The sequence below is a fragment of the Conger conger genome, chromosome 5, assembly GCF_963514075.1.
Source record: "Conger conger chromosome 5, fConCon1.1, whole genome shotgun sequence".
In the NCBI taxonomy this organism is placed as follows: Eukaryota; Metazoa; Chordata; class Actinopteri; order Anguilliformes; family Congridae; genus Conger; species Conger conger.
In genome coordinates this window covers 16,789,508-16,813,995 of record NC_083764.1, presented here as the reverse complement: position 1 = coordinate 16,813,995, position 24,488 = coordinate 16,789,508, and the positions used below count along the sequence as shown (strand labels likewise).

Here is a 24,488-nt window from a genome sequence, read left to right as displayed (position 1 = left end):
AATTTTCTTTCTGATATCTTTCTACACATCACTAATCGCAATTGCTTATTCTGATCCTATTTGTACAATTTACTGGGCTGTGGATGCATAGCTGCTCTGTTTTTGTTACTGGGTAGTAGTTGGGCATCAGCATTTGCACTGTAGAATATGAAGATGTAACCAATAAAATGTCCTTTATAAACTTAATTTGGTATGAGAGCATTATAGAAACATAATGTTTCACAGAAATTGTGTGCTTTAGCAGTTACCTTGGATCATGAAGTCTGGTGCAGTATTACTACTTATTGACCACAAGAGGGCGAGACAGATCTAGAAATTATCCATAGGACTCACCAAGAGCTGAGATAACATAGCCTGCCTGGCAGATAGCAGATTCCATATTATGTTTCTCTCATTCAGTACATTCCTTACTCCTCTTCACCCCCCCCCCCCCCCCCTCCCAAGCACACACACACATAGACACAAAACAAATCCTTCTCCACACCTTTCTCCATTCCAGAACTAAGCCACACTTCACTCCACGTTAACCAGCTGTGACTTTATTCAAAGGCTTGGTAACAGACTACATTGCGGTACGTCAAACACAAATGCCCCGTGATTTTGGACATTACTTTTTCAGAGGACTCCTTACATGCGACCTTGGTACAGAAGCCACATAATGGCAATGAGCTGACCTCTAGCACTGAATCGCATCAGGAGTGGGAATGATCTGCACTGAAACACGTTTTCTTAATAGTTATACACCAAGCTAAATGGCTACAGAACAACACTGCTAATTGAGCTAGTTCAAACCTGAATGTCCTGTCATATCAGGCCAAACTGTAACATTTCATTGAGGTTTGTAAAAGCTCTAGAAAAGGTGTCATACAGTACATTAAAATTACAGCGGGCTTTCACACAAATTTGTTGACTAATGCTAAGTTAGATTTTGCTGAAAAAAAGGAGAAAGCCAGGCATTGTGCCATCATATTTTTGGTCTTTCATATCAATCAGCTCATTACTTAATTCAATCCCAAAGGCCAGCCCCTGAGAAGTTCACGTTTCTTCAGGATAATAAAATAAACTCTATTTAAACAATAGCAGTAAGCTATGTATCTCAATGACAACCATTGACTACACTTAAGTCATTTTCAAACACAGTTGGCCAACTGTTGAATAGAAATGAAATAATAATGAAAGGTAAAATATGTCCCTTTAAACAGTACTGTATGGGGTTTTCAAGATTACAACAGTGTGGCCAGCACACAAATGCTTTTAGTTTTTCACTAAGACATAAAATGGTGATCGTGCTTAGACCACACCTTGAACATGTTTAAAACAGAGGTATGTTGTATTGGTTGAGGCTCATCTATTTCACCGAATGAACCATTTTAAACCATTCTTGAAAACTACCTCTCCATACATCTAATACTGTACAAGCGTTTGGTAAACCTTTGATGAACCACACATTGTTAGTGCACTCACAGTGGGAGGCTGTGGAAAGGCTCACGGTTGAAATGTAACTCATTTATAATTTATATTGCAGCCCTGCTGCTTTTTTCCCAGCTTGTTCTGATACTTCAAAATGTATATTACTACAGACAATGGCAACAGAACAGCATCACTGAATCACACTTGTAATAACTGTAACAACACAGTAAGATTATATACATTTCAGCTCTAAACTCTGCTGTCTTGAGTCATGTTTTTTTTTATAGCAAGATGTTGTTGTCAGCCCCAGCAGGTCGTCGAAAGGGCAGCAAACCCACATTTTTTATAGTGTTAATTACAACGTCTTTAAATCACTTTCACTGCAGATGTCAAAAGAAATGTTGAATAAAAACTCACGTCCAAAATAACCTGCACATCTGCAGCAAAAACAAAAGACAGATATACACACAAATGCCAAAAGATAAATTGGCTTCACTTCATTAATAAAATGTTAAACTGTTATTTTCAGTTCAAGTGCCTTGTTAGGCTCCGGCTAAAGGAGAGTGACCGACTGAACCTCTCAGTCATGATCAGAAAGCCAAGGTTAGGCATGTTTTAGCTGAAGGACTTCCATATATGAACTACCCCCCCCCTAATGCCCCACATCACAATCAATCAACACATCATCTCAAGACTTCAGAACATCATCTCAAGACTTCAGAACATCATCTCAAGACTTCATCTCCTTGCACCAATAGTCTTTCGAGTGTGTTCTTGATATGTCAAAAATAATATTTTCTCATGATCCAATTTCTAGATACATATTGAACTTTATGCTAAAGGTATCTTCAGAAAGGCATAAAATGATGACCCAAAGAATTTCATTGTCTTGCATGTACAAAGAAGTCCCTTTACCAAACAAGACCAATGAAATGAACAGTACTGCACCTCCGTAGTCAATCCAAGAGAATTAACCTTTGGGGCATTTCTGTGATATTTGTTATTTTCTTATTATTAACAGGCGATTAAAGGTATTAAAAAATCTTCATTGACATCTTTAAATTCTGCTTTTCTGTACCAATGCACACAATGCATCATCCTTATGAAACCCTTCATTTATTCACTGCCACATAAATAGGTGTTTGTAATTAGAGGGTGAAATCATTAACAAGACACTATAAATACCCTCCTATGACAATGATACTATAGTAAAAAAATGTAATAGTTGTGCTTTCTTTTTTTGTAAGAATATACTATCACTTGCATCTTTTAATAATATTGATGTTTGATGTCAGTACATTCCCATTCTTCAAGCATATTTTTTGTAATTATTTGTGAATTAAGCATATTTCTATACAAAGCTGTACCATAGTCATTACAACATTGCAACCAAACGATTAAATTTACAGTATGTTCTTAATTTCATGAAGGCATGGCTGCTACAGAATATGTACATATTGATATCTAAATTATATATTTATATATATATATTAACATATATCATTAAAAAATGTCAATAGCCCCTTATCCCATGAGTAAAGATATCATTTCTGAGAACCTGATTTCACAGTAAAAAAATACCCTTCATGAATTCACCCACAGTACCACCAAATCTATGATGAGATAATTTAGAAGAGAACAGGGTACATAACGAAGAACAACAGTGAACAAGACTATACAGCAGCTTGAAATAGTTCCCATACTTTCTGCATCATATTCCTCCTTCAGTCTAGACATCGGTTTGGCACTTAGGCAAGCACTGGAACACTACACTGGCACACTTCAGCGAAAAAGACACATTGAAGCAATGATCTGCCTTTGTGTTGTTTTGGTCAGTCAACTTCATGACCCTTCATGAGCTTTCCTCCTTCCGACCTGCACGTTAGGTCAGTAGGCTTTCCGTTTCACCTCTCGTGTTAGCGATGGACCATGACATATTGAGCGCAGAACTGGGTTGTGAGAATCAAAAGGTTCCTTCGCCAGCATCTGGAGGCCGCGAGTCAGACGGCTTCCGCGGAGGTCTCCGTGGAGACAGACATGGTCACTTTGGCTATTTTCACAGTGGTTTTTACGCAGCTCTCCGCGGCTCTGTTGGCGGATATGTTGACGCCCCGGTTCTGGCAGTCGGACTCCAGGCTGTTGTCCAGCGGCTGAGCGGTGCTTCGGCACATTTGGAAGGTGTTGAAGAAGGCGTGGCGCAGGTCCTTGCTTCGCAGGGCGTAGATGATGGGGTTGACGGTGGAGTTGAGCAAGCAGAGCATGCTGCAGAAGGCGAAGATCGTCTTGGTGAAGTTGTCCATCCTCCAGAAGAGGTCGTAGACCATGATGGCCAACACGGGGCCCCAGCAGATGATCAGCACCACCAGGATGAGCACCAGCGTCTTGGCCAGCCGGATGTCCATACGGGCCTGCTCCGGCCGAGTGGTCTGCACTTTGGTGCCGTCCGCCGAATACACCACCAGACTCTTCTGGGAGGTGCGGCTGAGCATCCTCACGGCATGATGGTGGGCCTTCCACAGGATGTACATGTAGGCGTAGATGATGAAGATGACCAGAACGCTGGTCACCCCGATCCAGAACATCAGGTAGTTCTTGTCGATGAGGGGGAAGATGTCCGAGCACTGTGATTTGAGGCGCTTGCAGTTCCAGCCCAACAGGGGGAGCACCGCGATGATGATGGAGATGGCCCACATCATGCAGAAGGCGATGACAGCCTTGGTGCGGGTGACAATGCGCCTGTAGGCCAGGGGCCGGTGGATGGAGATGTAACGGTCGATGGCGGTCAGGAAAAGGCTGCCCACAGAGGCGGTGAAGGAGGCCGTCACCCCGCCCAGCTTGAAGAGGAAAACGTTGGGGCTGTCCTTGCGGTGAAGGACGTGGAAATCCAGGAAGCTGTAGACGAAGATGACGCTCCCCAGCAGGTCGGCCACCGCCAAGCTCCCGATGAAGTGGTAGGAGGGTCGGCAGCGGAGAGTACGCGAGTGCAGGATCACGCACAGGACCACCAAGTTCTCCAGCACCGTGAACGTGCCCAGCGTGAGTGCCATCAGCGCCACCGCCAACTGCTGGCTCGGGGTGAGGATCATGAAACACTCCATGTCCATGAAGTTCTCCCCGCACTGGATGGTGCTGCCCTCTTCCCCGAAGGTGCTCCTGTTCCCCAAAATGTCTGTGACATTGGTTGGGTAGAAAGCAATGCCTTTGAGAATGAGCTCCTCTTCCGCCGGCACTTTCCCAGGATAAGAGTTACTGCGGAAGGCGGACAGAGGTTTCTGTAAAGGGAAGCCGCCCTTGGAGAAATCGGCATCAATGGTGGGGTCTTCATAATTGACATCGTTGGAGCCAAGGAACTGCAACCCAGAGGTTATTGTCCGGAATGTGGTGTCGGCAACGTCGCCCAGTACAGTCTTCATGACTGCTTCTCTGGGAGAGAGATAGCGCAGCCTAAGATGTATCCAGGAGAGCCTACAGGAACAAAATGGAAGGCTGTTTGTGGAAGCTTGAAATTCCTTTGTTTTAGAAATCAAAGAAAATGTCATATGTGAATGCAGAATAGTTCAGTCATATTTTTTTTTAAAAACACAACAACAATCAGACAATTTGAATAACAAAAATCTCTAATGAAATCTATTTACATAGCTTTCAGATATTATGAAATTATATTGGGATTGGGAGTCTTTAAATTCCAGAAATCTGAGAGAAAAAAACATTTGGCTTTGGACACGGAATGTCTATTCATGGTCAACAGTTGCCTTTCTCGGCTTAATCGTCATACTTCTTCCTTTAAGAGAAACTATTCGTTCACATGTTTAGTTGGCTTTGTGGGGCAATTAATAATTGCTGATATTTGTGTTGCCACAAACAGTAGCCTACACAAATATGTGATAACTGGCTTTACAAGAGTTAAGCTGTTCTCAAGATATGTCTGGTAGATAACAATGAAAATTCAGAGACTGCTTACAATTAATTGTAAATGTAGAGGGTTTCTTCTTTTGAAAAAGATAAAATTTATCTTAGGCATCTTAACTTATAAACGATGTTGTTCATTGATAAACAATGCAACATTAAATTTAGTATCGTAAGAAAGAGAGGTGGGTAGATTTTTTTTTTGCTATTCTTTAGACAAAACCTTGACTTAACTACGAAATTTCAACATCGCACATCCAAAGCAGGTCCATGAGGCTTGTCCTCTAATGTTGAGCTCCTATAATTGTATTTGCGAGAGGGCGCTGCTTCTCACAAATACTAAAAAGTACGGGATTATGAAGACGCTTCTTTCGCAAGACTGTGCGAATATTTTTTGCATTACTTCGTTAATGTATACGAGAGAAGCTGTTGTATCCATATTACCGCAACCATACGTGTCGCGTAAAACTGATTTAAAACAGGTGATTAATAGCCAAAATGTCAATTTGATGGTAGCGATAATAAAATTAATTTCCCAGCTAAAACGGATTATTCAACAACACCATTATAACTTCGCATAGTAACAGCACCCATACGTGTCTTCACTCAGATTCAAGAAGGCTCGATTCTCAATTTCAAATTCGATATCGATTAATTCCAATATATCACAAATCAAATCATCATCAGTATTGTATATAGTACTGCATAATACATTAAAATCGACGGGGGTGGCCACACAACTTGGCACTGCACTGAAATGCAGCGAGAAGCTATGGAGAGTTGCCTGTTGAGAAACATGTTCCATTTTATTCCTTTTCTTACTCATGGTCCAGTTATTCAACATCGGACTTTGACACATGTGCCAAATATAATATGAAAATAATATGCACATTTAATGCAAATCTTGCCATTGCAAAAATTGGAATGGACGATTTAATGTACAAATCCCATCAGTAGCCCACTAAACCGCACCATGGATGCAACTTTAATAGTTTGCAATGCTACCAGCACCAAAGCCGTGCAACCATTAGGAACAGGTTAATATTTATCTTAAGATAATATTAACAACATAAAAAAACATTTAGAAATGCAAATATAATTTAAAGTGAACCAATTGCAAACATCAAAACATGGATGTAAAAAGTGATCATAAAAGCGCAACAGCATCAGTAGGAGTTATTTACCTTCACATAATTTGTCCAGGTGAATCCAATCCTTGCACATCAACTGTACTCTTGCATAAATCCAACCTAAATACACAAAACCAATTTCTTTTGAGCAAAAAAGAGAAATAAAAAAATGAAAAGAAACTGGAACTTGTAGTTATGGGTCTCAACAAATTATTTCTCCATGTGACTGAATGTATTGTTTTAACTGTAACGAGGGACCGGTTGTTTCTAAGGAAAGCCTCACCAAATGTGTAGAGTTCCTGCTGCCGGCAACGTCTGAGGTCTCAGTGTGTCTGCATACTTATGAAGCGTCGGTATAGTAGGCTGTATCACGTGTTGCGAAGTGCCGCTGACAGCGTTCTATAACCAACCAACGATGCGCTGGCGAAAAACACTAGAACAAGAACAAGCATAAACCCCAACGAGTTCACCTTCCCAAGCCTCCGTACACAGACATTAGCAAGTTATGAGAAAATAAGAATGGTTTTCTGGTAAACTGACTACAAATATTTGCATGTATTCCTTCAATTCATAACTCATTTCTAAAATACATGCATATATTAAATAGCCTCATTTATTTCCGTTCACTCCCCCCTTTTTTAAGGGTTATAATGTGATATGATCAAAATGAAGCCCAGAGACGCTGGTCAGGACAAGATTCCAAGTGAACAGAGAAATGCTGCGTCACAGACATCTAACTACCCAAACAGGAAGAGCAACTGGGTTAATATAATATGTATGGTCTTTAAATATAGCTATATACCTGGAATATGTACGGCAAAAAAAAAAAAATGGATGTGCAACAACCTGGTGCAAGCATGGCAGTGGAAAATTCATGGCCCAGTAGTGTAAACCTTGCAATGAAAGTGACATAACTGCCTGTCACTGCAGACTACCTCACTACCGTCATTAGAGGGGAAAGAGCAGGCTTAGGAGTGTGAACAGTCAAAACAGCACAGTAGAGCCTTCCAACAAATTCATAACATGTCACTTTTGTCCAATTCATACTCCAATGTATCCGCTGCAGAGAGTGGAGAGGAACAGCAAAGATCATGCCAATCACTGCTCTTTTTTTGTAAAATAGCGGAAAAACATATAGACGCTCTGTGCAGATGCCAGAAAACAAAATGTCGAAAAACTGCCAGATAAAAATGAGAACCGTCACTGGGCAACAAGGTTAGTTTGCTAGCTTACTGAATCATGCAGGTTTATATTAAATTATTGTTTCAGATCCCACAATTCAAAGAAATTCTATCTGGTTGGATAGCTAAGTTACCCAGACAGCTTGCATGCTGGCTGAGGACTGCCACAATAGGCAAAATAAGTGGAAATTGTGCTATGAATCTCAGCTGAAAGGCTTAACTGAGGCAATGGAGAAAATAAAGAAAGCAGAGTGACAATTCATACAAAGCACTGACTTTGCTAAAACTGTTATGGGACCAATTTCTGGGGTAAAACATAGACCCATTACATATAACATGCATTTTATTTATAGTTTTTCATTTAAGTAAAACCTCTTTTCTGGGTTTTATTACTCCTTGCTTCAAAGCAATATACTCTTTGAGATGGCGGTAATCAAATTCATAGTGCCACATCTAGTTGCTTAAAAGAAACAATCACAGCTAAAGCTGCCCAGTTTGATTACTCATGTTCTGGGGTAACTTGTAAACAAACCAAAACGCAAGTGTGAAGTGCTTGTGGGGTGGGGGGAGGGGCTGTTTACTTTCATTCAGTAAACTTTTTTCTCTGTTTGTGTGTGCATACAGTATGTGCAAATAGACATACTCACGATAAAACATGCAATATGAAAATACGGTTTCAAAAATGGTTGAACTGTGGCAAAAAATGCAGATTAGATTAACGTATGACTTCCATTGGCAGGGACGCCAGTCGTATTAAGATATGCATTACATACACTTTTAATTTCAATATTAGGATTTATTTTAGGCTACATTTCTATTAAGGGCAGGTCGTGGAAAATGTAAACTCATTTTGTGGGCCATGACCTAAGAAAGTTTGGAAACTGCTGATGCACTTAGTTTAGAATGATACTTTTCATTTGCTTAGCAGGCTCCTTTATCTAGGGCATTCAACTATGTTGCATCTGATGCACAATGCAACCCAAATATACTGGTAAACTTGAGGTGAGGATGTTGTTTACTCTGAGGATAAAAACGCAATATTGCACCCACTGGTGGCATTCAAATGCTACATATCACATTCAGGTCCTGACTGCCCTCACCATTGCACGTTGCTTCTTTGAAAGTGGATACATGCAACCACACCTCAGCCTGTGCTTTTATCTGGATTAAAAAAAATAAAGCAGAATCAACTGCCTATCAACACATGCTATATGTGAAAATAAATTGCTTAAACTGTCAACTTAATATCAATATTATCCGTATCTTAAACCAAAATATATGACATTATCTGTCATTGCAGGATTTCAGGTAATGTTACAGACATACTGTAGGCACCTGGAGCCACCGCATGCAAGAGGGTTCAAACTTATGACAAGGTGAATACAGAAAAGGTCAAAGTCTCTCCCACGCTACTGGAAATAATGTTTAATAAGTAGCTCTGCAGTGTACTCCAATTATGACTTTTAGTGTTTGCAGGGCACAAGAGGATTAGGTGATCTATTGGAACTAAAAACCAAGGGATTTAGTCACACTCATTTTATTATTTATTTATTTATTTTTTATTTAATTAATTAATTTATTTATTTATTTATTTATTTATTTATTTATTTATTTATTAATTTATTTATTTATTTATTTATTTATGTATTTATTTATTTATTTATTTATTTATTTATTTATTTATTTATTTGTTTATTTGTTCATTTGTCATTGCCTTCTAAGCCAACAAAATGCATCCTCTGCATTTAACCCATCCTAAATACTTAGGAGCAGTGGGCAGCCATAGTGTGGCACCTGGGGACTCCAATTCTGAGGCCAGTGCCTTGGTCAAGGGCAATGGTGGGAGCTGTAGCCATGCAGGCAGTGTCATAAATGAACCTGCACGTCTTTGGACTGTGGGAGGTAGCTGGAGTACCCGGAGGAACCCACACGGACACAGGGAGAACATGCAAACTCCACACAGTGAGGCCTGGGCGGGTCTCGACCCCAGGACCTTGCTGTGAGAGGCCACGCTGCTATCCACTGTGCCACCATGCTGCCCATAGGCTCTAGGGTCGTATCATCAAACAAAATGGCTGCTCACTCTGTCACTTTCACTTTTCAGCCTGGTACAGTACACTTGTCATTGCGTCCAGAATGCAAAGTGTGTATCCACCTGGCTGCCACCATTGCATTTAATAAGCAAATTGTGTTTTTTCATTTTGTTTTATTTTTTGGTTTACAGGTTATTAAACCTCAATATTTTATTTGACACAAAAGACAAAATATTCCAGACAGTGCGTATTTCTTTTTTTACTAGCCTGAATGATTCACTTGTTAGAACGCTGAATGATTCATCAGTTCTCTATTTCACTTTAAAATACATTTCTGTATCTCTTGTGCATAACAAATAATGATACACAAACACTTTCCAGGGGGAAATGCAATGGGAAAGACAGGAACAATAATAGCCAAACAAAGGAAGTGAAACTAAGCCAGTGATTGCCTGAAATGGAGCACACTGTGGTTCAGACATGAGGCGCTGAGGGAACGGCAGGATTATCTTGTGTCGCTGTGGCGACAGAAAATGAACGGAGGTAAATAGTGAACAAGGATGAAATACTGATGTACCTTGGTCTTGGTCTAAACGATAGAGAATATGTTTATGTTCCATGTAGCCTCAGTTATTGCAACTCGAAACCCTGGGTTTTTCAACAGGGGGGTTGCCTGTGGGTCTCAACTCCCCCATACCTCCACCCCTGGTTTGCGATCTAGATGACGCATTTTTTAACATAACTCTTTTTAGCTTTTGATGGATGGATGCTCTGTTGCAAAACCGATTGAAAACCCCTCTGCTAGATTATACTTCAAGCGGCAGATGTAGTGAAACTATTGATGACAAGGCTCATTTGAACAGGGCTTGAAATTTATTGGTTCATTTCTTTGTTCGCTATCACTGCTCTCACTAGAATAAAATGAAGCTTTTGGAAATAAACTTCATAAGACAGATTTTTAGTTGATAATTCCCAACAGGATAGGCTGGCTGGAGAACCAAAGGGTTTGAGTGTTTCTTTGAGTGAAGCCTTTTGTGTAGTTATATACAGTTTCTGGCAGGCTACAGTAGCTAGCCCTTTCATTTGTCAGCTCTGTAAGACCCACTTTCTGTGTGTTTGCAAACAATGCTGGAAAATTGTGAAAAGGCGATGGGTTTTGTCATACCTATAATTAAGCAATGAAGTACCATAATTGGCTTCGAAACCCTGAATCATTTTCAGTTTGTTCAATAGTATGTCATTTACCAGCACGTAGAGAACAAACAATGAACATAATTATGATAGAGGGTGTGTGCACCTCCTCTCCTTCAGGTGGGAATACAAATTGGACGAAAAAATTCAAAAATACAGTAAAGTGATGAGTGAAATACAGTCCTTTTTCGATGACCATTCAGTATTGCCGGTGTTGAGCCAATCGCAGTGTGAACTGTGAGGGAGTGATGTGGCTTACAGCTCCATCTGGGCATGACTTGCAGGACATCTTGTTCTGATGCAGCTCCAAGGCATTAGCAGAGTTCAGTGTGACATGTTCGAACAGAGAATGGCAACATTGGGTAGAGATTGGTCACAGGGTTTTTATTTTTTACTTTTAAAGCAATCCTGTTGAAGGACCCCCCCGTGTGATTAAAGTCTCCTTAGTAGTAATTTCGTGAGCTGAGAATTAGAAGGTTCTAATTGACGTTAGTGTCATAAATATGTTGTTTATAGGACACTAAATGCATGTGTGAAATTTTATTCAAAAATATTGCTTAGAAGTTTGAGAAAATGTTACATTTAAAAGTCATATCTGCTTGGAGCCCATTCACTTTGGAATCTTTGAAGCTCAATATTTCAAAACCACTCAGAACGTAGAAAGAACCTTCAAATTCTCAGCTCATGATTTGATTTCAGTCAATAGAGATAGGAAAGCAGAAATCACCAATACCACAGTGCAATGAGGGTCATTGACTGGGGAAAAAGGGTTTCGAGCAGTGAGGCATTACATTCAAATTCACTGGGACAGATTCATTGAGCCACAGAACTGCTGTATGCTCTGCCATGCACCAGAAAAACCAGTTTACCAGTTTCAGGAAAAGAAAGTAGGCCTTCAAAGGGCATTTTCCAACAGAAACACCCTCATTCCCTAGAATTGGAATCAGAGAAACAAAAGAAGTTTCAGGTTTATGGGGCGAAAAGTCACGTCTTTTTGAAATTGGTGCAATGACGTTTTCCTGATACTTTGCCAAGTGCCAAATCAGTTCTGGCACAAAGCTTTGTCCGTCCCAGTCACTGCACATCAGCAGTTACTGAGTAATTCAGAACTTGTTTTCTCAACCAGAAAGATTTGAATTAAGCCTTTGTCTAGGGCACAGAGGGCACTACATGACAGTAAAGTAAAAAGGCGAAAATCCCCCCATCTATTTCCTGAGACATATTCAAATTAATAATGAGGAATTTTATTAAAGCTTTCATTAAGATACAGTATGTTATTAAGGGGCCAAGAGGAAGTTGTGGCATTTTCCCTTTGCTCAGAACTGGTAGGTTTTTTAATACAGAATTTTGGCAACAATTCAAATGGTGCTCTATATCAGCACTCAGAGAGCTGAAGAGAAAAATGAGCTGGTATTTACGGTGTAACAATTATCCTACTGCCCCACAGCAATTATTAAAAGGACAAATGACTTGAGGTTCTTTTCAAATTATAACTAATGTATCACTGGATATATCATCACATTGTGATTTTATGCAGCAATATTCATCTCTCATGTTATATATAAGCAAAGAAAATATCTAGTCAGTAGGCCAGCAGCTATAACATGCTGTAACATTCTGTTAAGTGAGACTATGTTTGATTGGATAACCATCTGGGTAAACCAGGCTGCTATGAGAATTGTTGTTATTTGTGCAAGTACACGGACGTCATTACTGTAGGTGCTGTCTTTTTTTTGGTTAAGATATTACAACACGGATCCATGTCATTAACTAATTAAATGGAATTTGTAATAAAGAAGATGAGGTTCTGTGGTATCTCGGCAAATTTTCCAATTGTCCCATTTAATTGGCTAAAATCTTACCTTGCCACCTCAATGTTCTGGAATAAGATTGGTTGTACACATTACTGGTGGTTGAGGAGCTTTGACCTTTACTGTACTATTTTACAGTATAAAAATTCGATCTATTTTTATGCAATATTGTTTTAGTGACCCTCAATATGCCACTGTTTTTCTCCATATTCATTTTCTGTTACAAATAAGATTTTTTTCATCACACCTCACTGGAGGCGTTTCACCCAAGTGTCATAAAAACAACAACAAAAAACTCGGCTTTGACATAAGAAGTATGCATTTGCTTTGTTATCAACACACTGTAGGCATACGATTTTAAATTTTTTTTTTTGCAAACCTCGGGCTCTTATAAGGTGAAATGATTTGAAGATGACTACCAGGGCTGTTACAATTTATTTCAACTGCAATTCAGTCGCATCTCCAGGACCGCAAACTGACAGGAAGACAGCTGGATGTTTCTTTGACCAGAAACCAGCTCCCGCCGAGTTAAAACCGCAGCTCCGTGATGAAAAAACCAGAGCTCAACACATGTTGGAAAAGCCTTCACAGGACAGCATGCTTGTATTCCCTTGGCGTTACACTTCTTCGTTGATAATGCAGTTGGTGCATTTGTGGCCCCAGTCCCCCAGAACTTCGTCATGATGTGCAGTCCATTAAAAAATATATATGACTCTGTTGTTGCTTTTCAGGAAACACTGTAGCCATAAATACTTGGGTTTGCTGTGTTTTGAATGCCAATCAGACATCCTATCCAAGATTGCTAACCATACAGATTTTTTTGCTAACCATACAGATGGAGAAATCACAGAATCGCTGAATTTCCTACTACTGCTCTAAAAACATTGTATGTTTGTACCAGTAATCATTTCATATGTCATGGTGTGCTTAGGCTTGACAATCATTGGATGTCGTTTAACATTCATCATGAAAAATCACATTTTGCAGTGAATATATAAACAAAATAGTGACATAAAATATTTAAGACTCAAATAATACAAACATTACTAAAGGCTCATTATTCCTTAATCCATTGCAATACCCTTTGTATTATTTAGTGTGTTAGAGACGTTTGTGCATGTTGCTGTTTCTAATCAGCTTGCCTTCAGTATACTCAGAAGGGCACAGTAGGTAATGGTCTTCAAAATCATAGTTCTCACCCTCAGTGGTGCAGTATAGACCACTGTCGAAGGTCCCATGTTCAAATCCAGGCCAGGACCTTTCTGTGTAGAGCATGTTCTCCCTGTGTCTGCATGGGTTCCCTCTGGGTACAGTCCAAAGACATGCAGGCTAATTGGAGAGTCTAAATCGCCCATAGGCAATTGAGTGAGTGAAAGGTGTGTTTGTCCAGCCATGCATTGCTGACCTGTTCAGGATGTTCCTGTGTGCAATGCATGATGGGGTAGCCTACCTGGAATAACCGGGTTATTATTAGTATGTTTATTGTTACAATTATTATTATACTGATATTGCACACGCAAAGAAACCTAGTGATGAATTCTCCACACTATAGTGTCTCCTGGGGACCGAGACTGCTAAACTGCGGAGAAGACAAACCTCATTATATGCTCCACTGGCGCGGTGTTACGTTACACTGTGAAACCTTGCGTTCCGTGTTATGAGGTCTGCCTGTGATGTTCCCGTTCACATCGCGCTCTTTTCCCGTCTTTGATCGAAACATTGTGTTCGGTAAAACTCGGGTAATCCACGAAGTGGGTAACATCATTTCACTTCACAGACAGCAATTCAAACCGACCTGAACCCAATGTAGCTGTCAGTGCTACAGATAATTACACGTGTGGAAACGTGTCGTTCAACACCGCGGTTCCCACCACACTCGGCTGCAAATTTAAATTTATTACAAAAGAAATTACCCTTTCTCAAATGGCGCTGACTGTTACCAGTCATCACGCTCCTGAAGCAAATAACACTGCCTTTCCAAACATTTATAGACATGTCATTTAGGCACTTGTGATGAGCCTTCTGTCAGTGTGATGGATTTGGCCATTTATAATGACTGTGCCCACAGCACTCGATAAAACAGGGCATTGTGCCAAATTGAAAGTAAATAACCTTTGTTGAATTCAGGTCTTAACCAGAGGACAGGAGCAATGTAAATCAGACAAGAGTGTCCAGGCCAGGAGGAATCAAAATGCATTAACGATGCCAAGGCACATTACAAACAACAGTAAGTGCTTATTTTCGAATTAATTAATTTGATGGCCCGTCTTTCCTGTCCTGTAATTACTGTTACTTTTTGTTCCTTTTTGATGGCAGAGCTTCTTTGTACAAAACATGTTTTATACAAGAATATGAAAAAGGTTCTGAGGGCAAACTCAAACTGTAGGATCAGTCTCTATTTCTCTGATAACAGCTTTCATTTGATCATGGCTCTTTATCCAAAATATGTGTCCACTTTATTTTGTTTGGTATGTCAAATTGTGGTCCTTGCATCATTATCTTGTCCTCTGTTATCCAACAAGAGCACAGAGTAGCGTGTGGCTCTGAAGCTAAAGCTAAATCTGCCAGCCCTTTCACCTGTATACTCCACAATCCACCAGCTCTGCAGTGTGGCAATTGTGTTCCATGAATGCATTTCATACACAGCCCACCCAGGCAGACTGCTTTAACATTCTGTTTTAACAGTTATTCAGCTGACACTTTTATCCAAAGTGACTTACAGCTGATTAGACTAAGCAGGGGCCGATCCCCCCTGGAGCAATGTGATGGCCTTGCTCAAGGGCTTGAACAGCTGTGGTTACACCGGGATTGAATCACCAACCTTTTGGGTCATGTACCTTAGCCACTCTCGCAAAACATTCATGGCCATTTTTGTGACAGGGCAATTTCGCTGTGTGAAACCCTGTCTCCTCAGAACGATCCTATGACCTCATCCTGCTATTCCAGGATCCAGTACCAGTCCACAGAGAGTGTCACTGCTTTGGGAACCAGTGCTTTAGCAGGAAGTACCACTCAACAACACTCGTGTTCCACTGGTACCTTTCCATTTTTAATGGCCACTGGAGGCGATCTTGAACTCTGTGGTCTTCTGCACACTCATGTGGAGTCACCTCTCAGTACAGTGACCATTAGACCTCCACTGGATGTTGCAGGCCTTCAGATCCTCTGACATAACTGCTGATACAAATGGCCAGGTGATGTTTTATTTTCATACCTGTGATGGAACCCTGGGGTTTACAGGATCCTTAATGTTCGCCATATGCCACTGGCGCATGTCTTAGTTGTCGGACAACATGTCCAACACACCAGATCTGTGCCACAAGCCTGCACACAGGCCAGCTGGAGCTACAGCTCCAACACCCCATCTGTCTCCCATTATAGGTCCCCGAAAACCCTTACCTGCCAATGCAAGAGGCAAGCTGCCTCTCCATGTTTGAGTATGTGTTCCATCATACGTCTGCCGAAGACATCCCAGCTGCGGGGAGCCAAGAGAACACCAGGTTGGCATGACAACGGCAAGAGCTGTAATCTGCATGATATCTGGCACCGTCAGGTGAAGGTAATTAATGAAGTCACAGAGAAAGAGGGAAGGGCTGGACGGAGACACAAGGGCACAACTGCTCAAGGGAGTACTCCAGAAGTAATCGGATAAACCTGAAAGAGGCCCAGCCACATATGAAAACGCATCACAGAGACCCGTGTCCTCGTTCACACTACCCCCTTGTGAAGCCCGCCCCGGGTTCGAGCGCAGCGACGAGGGCGTGGGCTGTCTCCAGCACCTCCAGCCCCTCCGAGGCCCGACCGCTGAAATTACACACCGCAAAGCATCCTCCAGCAAGACATCAACAGCCTCCGCCAGGCTCAGCCGCCACGCGGGCCGTCGACATCCAGCCCCGCTGTCATGGCAACAAGGGCCGTATCATATGCGATATTGATGCTCCGCAATCACGCCACAAACACAAGCGAGCCTCGCAGACACAAAGACATCCCACAGGTCCTCCAGGACCTGATAGATCCACGTTTCCACAAGTGTATACATCAATTTCTGAGAAGCAGAAAAAATGACAGCCACACGGCATCTTTTTGTTCTTTACATGCAAAATTGATTTTTTTAAAAGGTCCCTGATGGTGGAATGAATTGTTTGCCTCCATAAGGACACATTTGCATTTTATTGGCATCTAAAGTGATTTCAGATACTATCATCATCATTTTTTTGGGGGGGGGGGGGGGATGTCACTCATCCTCAACCACCATACAACAGGGACATTTACCTTAAAATGAGACCAACTTCAATAAAAAATATCAGTACTAAGACCATGGCAGTGTTACTTCTACTTAATGATCATCATCAGTGGCTATTTCTGGAACAGCAATGACAAATCATTTCATGTTATTTGTTTGGTTTTCATTACTGGTGACATACTCAACACTCGTCCCAAGCCAACATAGTGGTTCTTTCACCTAAGAAGGAAGGTGGGCTGTTTGACATTTCTGAATGTATCGCTTTCTGGCAAGCGTGAACTGCCAAACTGAGGTCGCTGACTCACAGGTGATCTCTCTCTTTCTTCTGTCCGTTCTCAGGGAAGTACTAAACAGGCAGTCCAGCATACTGCAGTAATCCAAAAAGTCCAGTTCTCTGTGTTGACTTGTCTCCCCGAAGAGCTAAGAAATTGTACAGGCTCACAAAGCCCACAAAGCAAATTAATAATCAATGATGTACTGCTGAGAATAATTTCAGTTCTTGGCACTCAGAGGTGTCGGGGGAACAGTAATGCGTTTCAGTGATTATGTTTTTCGTCAATCGTCACTGTCTGGTTTCTACAAATGATTTGGTGATGTTTACAGGTTTTTGTGAAATTTTAAAAGTTTCCCCTTCAGCTGTGTCACTTTTTATTCCTTCTCAGAATTGCCACTGCTAATTGTAAAAGTTTGATTTGTGGAAACACAACTAAAGTAAACTCATCCACCAGGCAGGTGCTTCTTGAACTCAAGGAATCCAGGAGAAGAACACAATGTACTACCTGGCTGCTTGCCTTTGAAGACCAACATACAACGAGATGAGAAAGGCTTGTTGAATAAACATCATGTTTTGTGTTCTGTGCTGTCGTGATTTTTGCTGCAGGTCTTATGACTCCAGACTGGAAGAAAAATATTATTCTCACACAGGTAGTGTATCTCTTAATGAAGTAAAGATACATACAGACAGTCAGGTTGGCCAAATTTACCATGCAGTCCTGCCAATGATAACTTAACCTATGCAGTGAAAACATGAGAACTATTGATGCTCAAACTAGAAACTAGCAACATGCACTGGAAGTAGACAGTACCATGGCTGTTTATTTTCAGCCTCTTGCTTTGTTTTTCAGTCGATCCTCTCATGTCTGTTCCCTCTCCAGCAAAATATCATCTGTTGCACAACTACCTTAGCAACACTCTGCTTTCATCTTTCTGATCTGAGAGGTGTCTGAAGGAGGTGTCGCTCTCTAACCTCTGATTCACAGAGCCAGTCACTGTAGCTGGGGGACCTTCCTACAAGCCACCCAGCGTCAAATCACCTCACTGGCTATCAGAAGTAATAGCTTCACTGGGATATTAGGTTCAAGGGTACAGATTAATGTGGTCGAGGGCAATATTGAGGGGAATTTAGGTTGAAATTTCTATTTGGACATAATGTTGTAAATAATCAATTCCTCGTAATTTTCTGGCAGGAAGTAGTGCTAAAGTAATTAAAGTTGCAAATATTTAGTTATATTTATCCTTATTCTAAGCAGTGTTCAGAGTTTATTACAGCTGTTCATATTTATAGCTAAATTACATTTTTCATTACCAGCTCTGTGAAGTAAAATTTATGTTTGGTTGCTTTATGTGATGCTCTCCTCAATTAAAGTTTGTTATCTTCTGCTATACCGATATCACTAAAGCAAGGCAAATGCACATAATTACTGGGAATACCATTTTAGAGTAGGAAGAAAAGCAATTATTTACAAGAAAGCAATTAATAATTTTGGTCTGGAACCACTTTGGCATGGTAAAAATGAAGAAAATGTTTATGTTGTTCCATGACTAGCAAAATGGTTGATTACGTGAGCGGCACATTGTACTCCGTACATGCAACTAAAATTGATCCTGCGGTGCTCACACACCTTCTCAGGGTACTGTGAAAGGCATTCACAATTCTTGTAATACAAATCAAGGCACCCTTTTCCTGTGAACCAGCATTGGACATGGCCCTAGTCTCTTCTGTGGCCTTTTGATGTGTTCTTTTTAGTCTTTCATCTGGAAACCGCATTGCCTTGGAATAGAACACCCCTGTGAGCTGAACGGTCATAAGCCTCGGTGGTCCCTCCGAAACAAAGGCTGTGAGATCAGATGAACCCCACGAGACAAGAAGCTTTCTCAGAATGGGCTGTGGGCTACGGAGAGGAGTGGAGCCCACCACCCTTCACAGCTTACCTGCTGGCACTGCCTCTAGCCATGCCACCAATAAAATGGCTGCCGTCCCTCTCAGCAATAGAGAGATCATATTGCTCAGGACAGGCAGACATAATAGTCGTGAGATATTCCACGATTCAAATTTGCAGTCAAAGGATAATTCGTTTTTTATGCTAATTCTTTAAGACTTAATATGTGTCTGTCTTCCTGACTCTGAAAATGATCTATCCCTTGCTACGCTTTGCAGGATAAGCCGACTTAAAAACTGCATTGTGTATGTTATATGTGTTTACGGAATAACCTGGCCGCCATTTTGTGCCAGGTCTCCCTTAGGGAGCAGATTTTGAATCTCAATGGGACTTCCTGGCAAAATATATTTTTGAATTTACCATAGAAGGGTTTCTTCGGATCACTGAGAATCATTCCATCCCATGCCATGTACCCAGTTAGGATTTCAAAGTCAAACTCGAATGGTCAGATGAAGCATTACTTGAGAACAAAAGCTCATATCGCTCTGCAGCCTTGGATAGGTAAAGGTCGTTTGCTGACACGTGAAGGGTATGCAGAAGAAAATTTGCCCTGTTATAGCACATCTGTCAGAACAGCAACAGCAGTGGGAGGCAAGGGACTTCTGAGGATATCATGAACGACATCCCACAGCAAATTCAGAGCCATTTGCTTGACAGTCTTGTAGATTTAATGCACAAAGTGAGTCAAAGTGAGATACAGCCGAAGAAACAAGATGGTAATCTTCTCCATAAAATCACCCAAACACAATTTATATGCCACTTTTCTCAGAAAACATTTTTCATTATTTTTTTTGTTTTTGTTTCATCATTTCTGAATAATACAGAATATTGCACAGTATACAATGGTTATCTATATTATAGGTCACTGTATTATTGTCTTGATATGTACATAATATTATTGCTTTGGAAATTTTCAATGAACTGCATTGATATTCTCACCTCCTCCCCATGGCAATTCCTTTGATATAAAAACCATACAACATAGTAACATAGAACCTCACAGTATTAGATATATTAGACTGTTTAGTATATACACTCAATGAGCACTTTATTAGGTAGACCTGTGCACCAGCTTGTTAATGCAAATATATAATCAGCCAATCATGTGGCAGCAACTAAATACATAAAAGCATGCAGATATGGTCAAGAGGTTCAGCTATTTTTCAGACCAAACGTCAGAATGGGATTAAGGAATGTGATTTAAGTGATTTTGACTGTGACATGATTATTGGTGCCAGACAGGGTGGTTTCTAAAGTTTGCAGAGAATGGTGCAAAAAACATCCAGTGAGCAGCAGTTCTGAAGGCAAAAACATTGTTAATGAGAGAGGTCAGAGGAGAAGGTCGAAGCTGACAGGAAGGTGACAGTAACGCAAATAACCACACATTAAAACAGTGGTATGCAGAAGAGCATCTCTGAACACACTATGTGTCAAACCTCTATGTGGATAGGCTACAGCAGCAGAAGACCAATATGTCCAAAAATACCTAATACCTAAAGTTCTCATATATCTCATCAAATATATTTATTACCAAAAAACGGAATCCTTCAAATATTCTCATAGTACAATACCAGGATTTGGGACTTTGGGGGCTTTTTACTGAGAGATTTCATGAGAGGATGGACTTTACTCATTTAAGTTTCATAACTAGAGGATCTTCCCAAATGTTACAATGCAAGTTTGGATGAACGGTCCAAGTGCGGTTTCTTGTTATTGTTTTCGGATCTCGCTCCCACTGGGAGGGTCAGGCACCACAATTTTGGCATTTGCAGTACCCAGAATGACTCAGACACCTTGGTCCACCTAGCTGCACTTCTGGGGGCAGTGGGCAATGTGTCACACCGTATGGGGAAGATGGAAAGTAGACTGGGAGCTGGACAAATTGGTCACGGGTTATCTGTAATCTCGTCCAGAGGTACATTTTTGGAGCAAAATCCCTTCCGATTCCCACACTGGGAGAAATGAGGAATGTGTTAAAAAGTTATATTGATTTTGAGCAATGTGATGTCCCAGGTTCCAGTTCAGCGCACACATCAGCCTACAGCCCACACCCACTGCCCCTGTGTGTCCCTCAAGCAATTCTAAAAGGCCACATTTATCTGCTAACAAATGCGCAAGACTTCAGCTTACTACCCTTCCAACTCTACTTCAATATTAAATTCACTTCATTGATTGCCTGTCAGACGGTATGGTGCTTTCTGCTTTTAAATGACTTGAAGCAAACCTGCATTACTTAGGCACCAGTAATTCCACAAACACTTTACCAAGATTGTAAATATCACAACTGAACAATTACAAACACGGCTTTTGGTACAACAGGCAAGATTTTTGTGTTGAAACATTGTTACAAGACCATTGTAAATCCCTTCCTATCATTGAAAAAGGCTCACTGACATGTTGACTCACACTCTACCTGTGTTTATAGTCCTTAAATTCGGGTTCCAAAATATACAGTTGACGGACCAACACTGTACAAAAACATTGTATGGGGGGGGGGGGGGAGTCCGAAATGACCCATCATACCTTTAAACCCTGTGAAATGTAAATGCAGCTATAATGTTTTCAGGCGTTACCACCTACTCCAATTGTATCACGGTCTCACAAGCTACCTTGGTGTATGTAGTTTCAATTAAAATCATATCCAACACCCACTCCGTTGATGAGTTTAAAAAATAAAAAATAAATGGAGAAAATGCAGCGTTTTAAACCATTCGAAAATCACTGTTGAAATACATCAAGAACATTCCTGAAATTGAATGAACTGCAGCATCCTGACATTTGCAATGTGTAGCTAGACACATTTCTCCAAATAGGAGTGCTATTATATTAATGGTGCCGAATAGATGCTACATTCTGGCAGATGCTATGAAAACATACGGCTAATGGAATTTGAAATTCATTTCAGGTATTCGGGAAAAGGTCAACAATTATGTGCAAATCTGAATCTAAGTATTGTGAAATAGAGAAAAAAAATACATAAGCGAAACAAACAGAATGTACCTACAAAGCAGATCAATACCTTATTATAATCAACCTCTGGGTTTAATCTTCCAGAGTACAACCAAACAGAACTACAAAATTGAAGAATACGAAATATTCTCCTTTTACGTGGCTTTTGGGACCCACAGAAAGCTGCTGTGGTTTCCAATAACCCGGTTTAGAGTCATCTACAGACACAATCTGCTGTCCTTGTTTTCTCCATAGATCACAAGGGAGGCTAGCGCATCGCACCTGCTGACACCCACTTCTTTTAGCACTTCATTCAATTTACGCTCCTGCAGGGGCTCAAATCGTTGTGTACACATTGCACCCCCACCCCCAATCCTCTGGCAGCTAGACACAACAACCGACAGGGCAAACGTAAACAGAACGGGGCCAAAGGGTCACCAGACACAGGGCAAAGCACAGTAAGGACTTACAGGGTAGGGACAGCATTGCTCGGAGTGTGTACCAACGATCTGCAAGCAGGCTGATACCCAGCAGCGTGTGCACTGCATATGCAACTTCCCATAGTGCTCATCAGCGTGTCACCAGAGTCCTCTTCATAAACTCATCAACTGAGTCACGCCACACAGAACACAGTAGTCTGCATCTCCTACCACCATTACTGCTGCATTAGGCCTTGGGGAGCATGCCTGAATTTCTGTTTGGAGCTGCTTCTCGGCAGCTGGCTTATTGTGACCATGGAGATCACAAACTGCTTCGTGTTTTATATACCGTGAACGGCAGAGCAACAAAAAGCTGAGCAAGAGCATGTTTACTCCTTCCTGTCTGCGGTAGGCAAGTTTTTGAATCACAACGGGAGAGAGATGGAATTACGCATACACTGCTATTGTTTCTTGCCCGTAACCCAGTTCTTCGATCCACCTATGTGTGTGAGCGTGTGTGGGCATAATCTTATTACATTTATCCAATGTGGCAGAGCACTGTTTCACTGTCATCCAATAAAATATTCATTCAGGGAAAACTCAATTTGTTGGCCTTTTTCTTGAAAAAGAATTTATTTTTATGTGTTACACCAGTATATTTTATAAGTTAATGAGAACGTCACGGTTTAATTGTACCTGCTGTAGATTAGGGTATTTTTTGTTATACACTCAGTGAGCACTTTTTTACGTACTTGTTCGACTTATTTTTTTTAGACTTAAGTCTTCTGCTGGTGTAGCCTATCCAGGTTTGACGTCTTGTTCAGAGATGCTCTTCTGCATACCACTGTTATAATGCACGGTTATTTGTGTAACTGTCACCTTCCTGTCAGCTTCATTCAGGACCTTCTCCTCTGACATCTCTCATTAACAATGCGTTTCTGTCTGCAGAACTGCTGCTCACTGGATGTTTTTTGCTTGTCGCACCATTCTCTGCAAACTCTAAAGACTGCTGTACATGAAAATCCCAGGAGATCAGCAGTTTGAGATACTCAACCACCCTGTCTGAAAAACAGCGGAACCTTTTGACCCCGTCTGCATGCTTTTATGCATTTAGTTGCTGCCACATGATTGGCTGATTAAATATTTGCATTAACAAGCTGGTGTACAGGACTACCTAATAAAGTAATCACGGAGTGTTGAGCACTGAAGAGAAATAGCTCATGCAGAGCAATGCCATTCAACATGGTTCCTCATTAAAAAAAAAAGAATAAAAATCATGGCAGTGAGATTAATTTCATTGTGGAGGAATCCCCTGCCTTCTGAGCTGGCCAAATTAAAAAGGACGTGCGAGAGAGAGTGGGAGGGAGGGAGGGTCTGACAGGAAGATGTAGGCCTCTTCCTCTTATTTGTGCACACTAACAGGGAACTGGGCACGGGCATGAGTGGGCTTAGGGTCGCACTGCTTTTGTCTAGCAAGCCATGCAGACCACCAACGAGACCCAGGGGGGCCCGTACGGGTCAGCCCTGCAGGCCCCTAAACCGGGGGGTCAGTCTCGAGAGCCACGTTCAGCGGATCAGGTCTCAGGCTCTTCCTTCCCATCCGCTCTCCCGAGGCTGCCCCTCCAGGCAGCTGCAGGCTCCGAGCCACAGCAGCCACAGCCGGAGGGAGAGGCCGGAGGGAGAGGCCGAAGAGCCGCAACAGGCCGGCACAGCCAATACAACCCAGAGGCGGTCCGGCCGCATACAAACACAACTACCCGTCAGCCTTACCCGACGGCCAGCGAGACTGGCATTTTCTGATATTTCACGGGGTTGAAGAGGCACGCTTGTAACTTCGATCAAAAGCATTACTTACTTTTCAAATGGGCAACCTTGGGATGGGATTATGCAACAAGGGGAAAAAAAAAATCCTATAGAAATTCTTTGGCGCATGTTCGCATGAATGATCTGTGCACTCTCCTTTTCAAGGGTTGGCTCCACTTATATGTCATTTCAA

General features: G+C 41.3%; 1 protein-coding gene across 2 annotated transcripts; it reads right to left on the bottom strand.

Moving 5' to 3' along the window:
* Window positions 1–2,074: 2,074 nt before the first annotated feature.
* cnr1 (cannabinoid receptor 1) lies at window positions 2,075–6,750 on the bottom strand. 2 transcript variants are annotated; one of them, XM_061242961.1, is made up of 2 exons: window positions 6,501–6,750; window positions 2,075–4,919 (listed from the first exon to the last, which is right to left on the bottom strand). In XM_061242961.1, the coding sequence occupies exon 2, from the start codon at window positions 4,821–4,823 to the stop codon at window positions 3,411–3,413; it is 1,413 nt and encodes a 470-aa protein (XP_061098945.1). In that variant the 5' UTR covers window positions 4,824–4,919; window positions 6,501–6,750; the 3' UTR covers window positions 2,075–3,410. The 2 variants fall into 2 exon arrangements, with proteins under 2 accessions (XP_061098945.1, XP_061098943.1); XM_061242959.1 differs by having other exon boundaries at window positions 2,075–4,875.
* Window positions 6,751–24,488: the final 17,738 nt, after the last annotated feature.

Coding starts and splice junctions, on each gene's coding strand:
- cnr1 (XM_061242961.1), bottom strand. CDS start 4,823: ATGAAGACTGTACTGGGCGACGTTGCCGACACCACATTCCGGACAATA.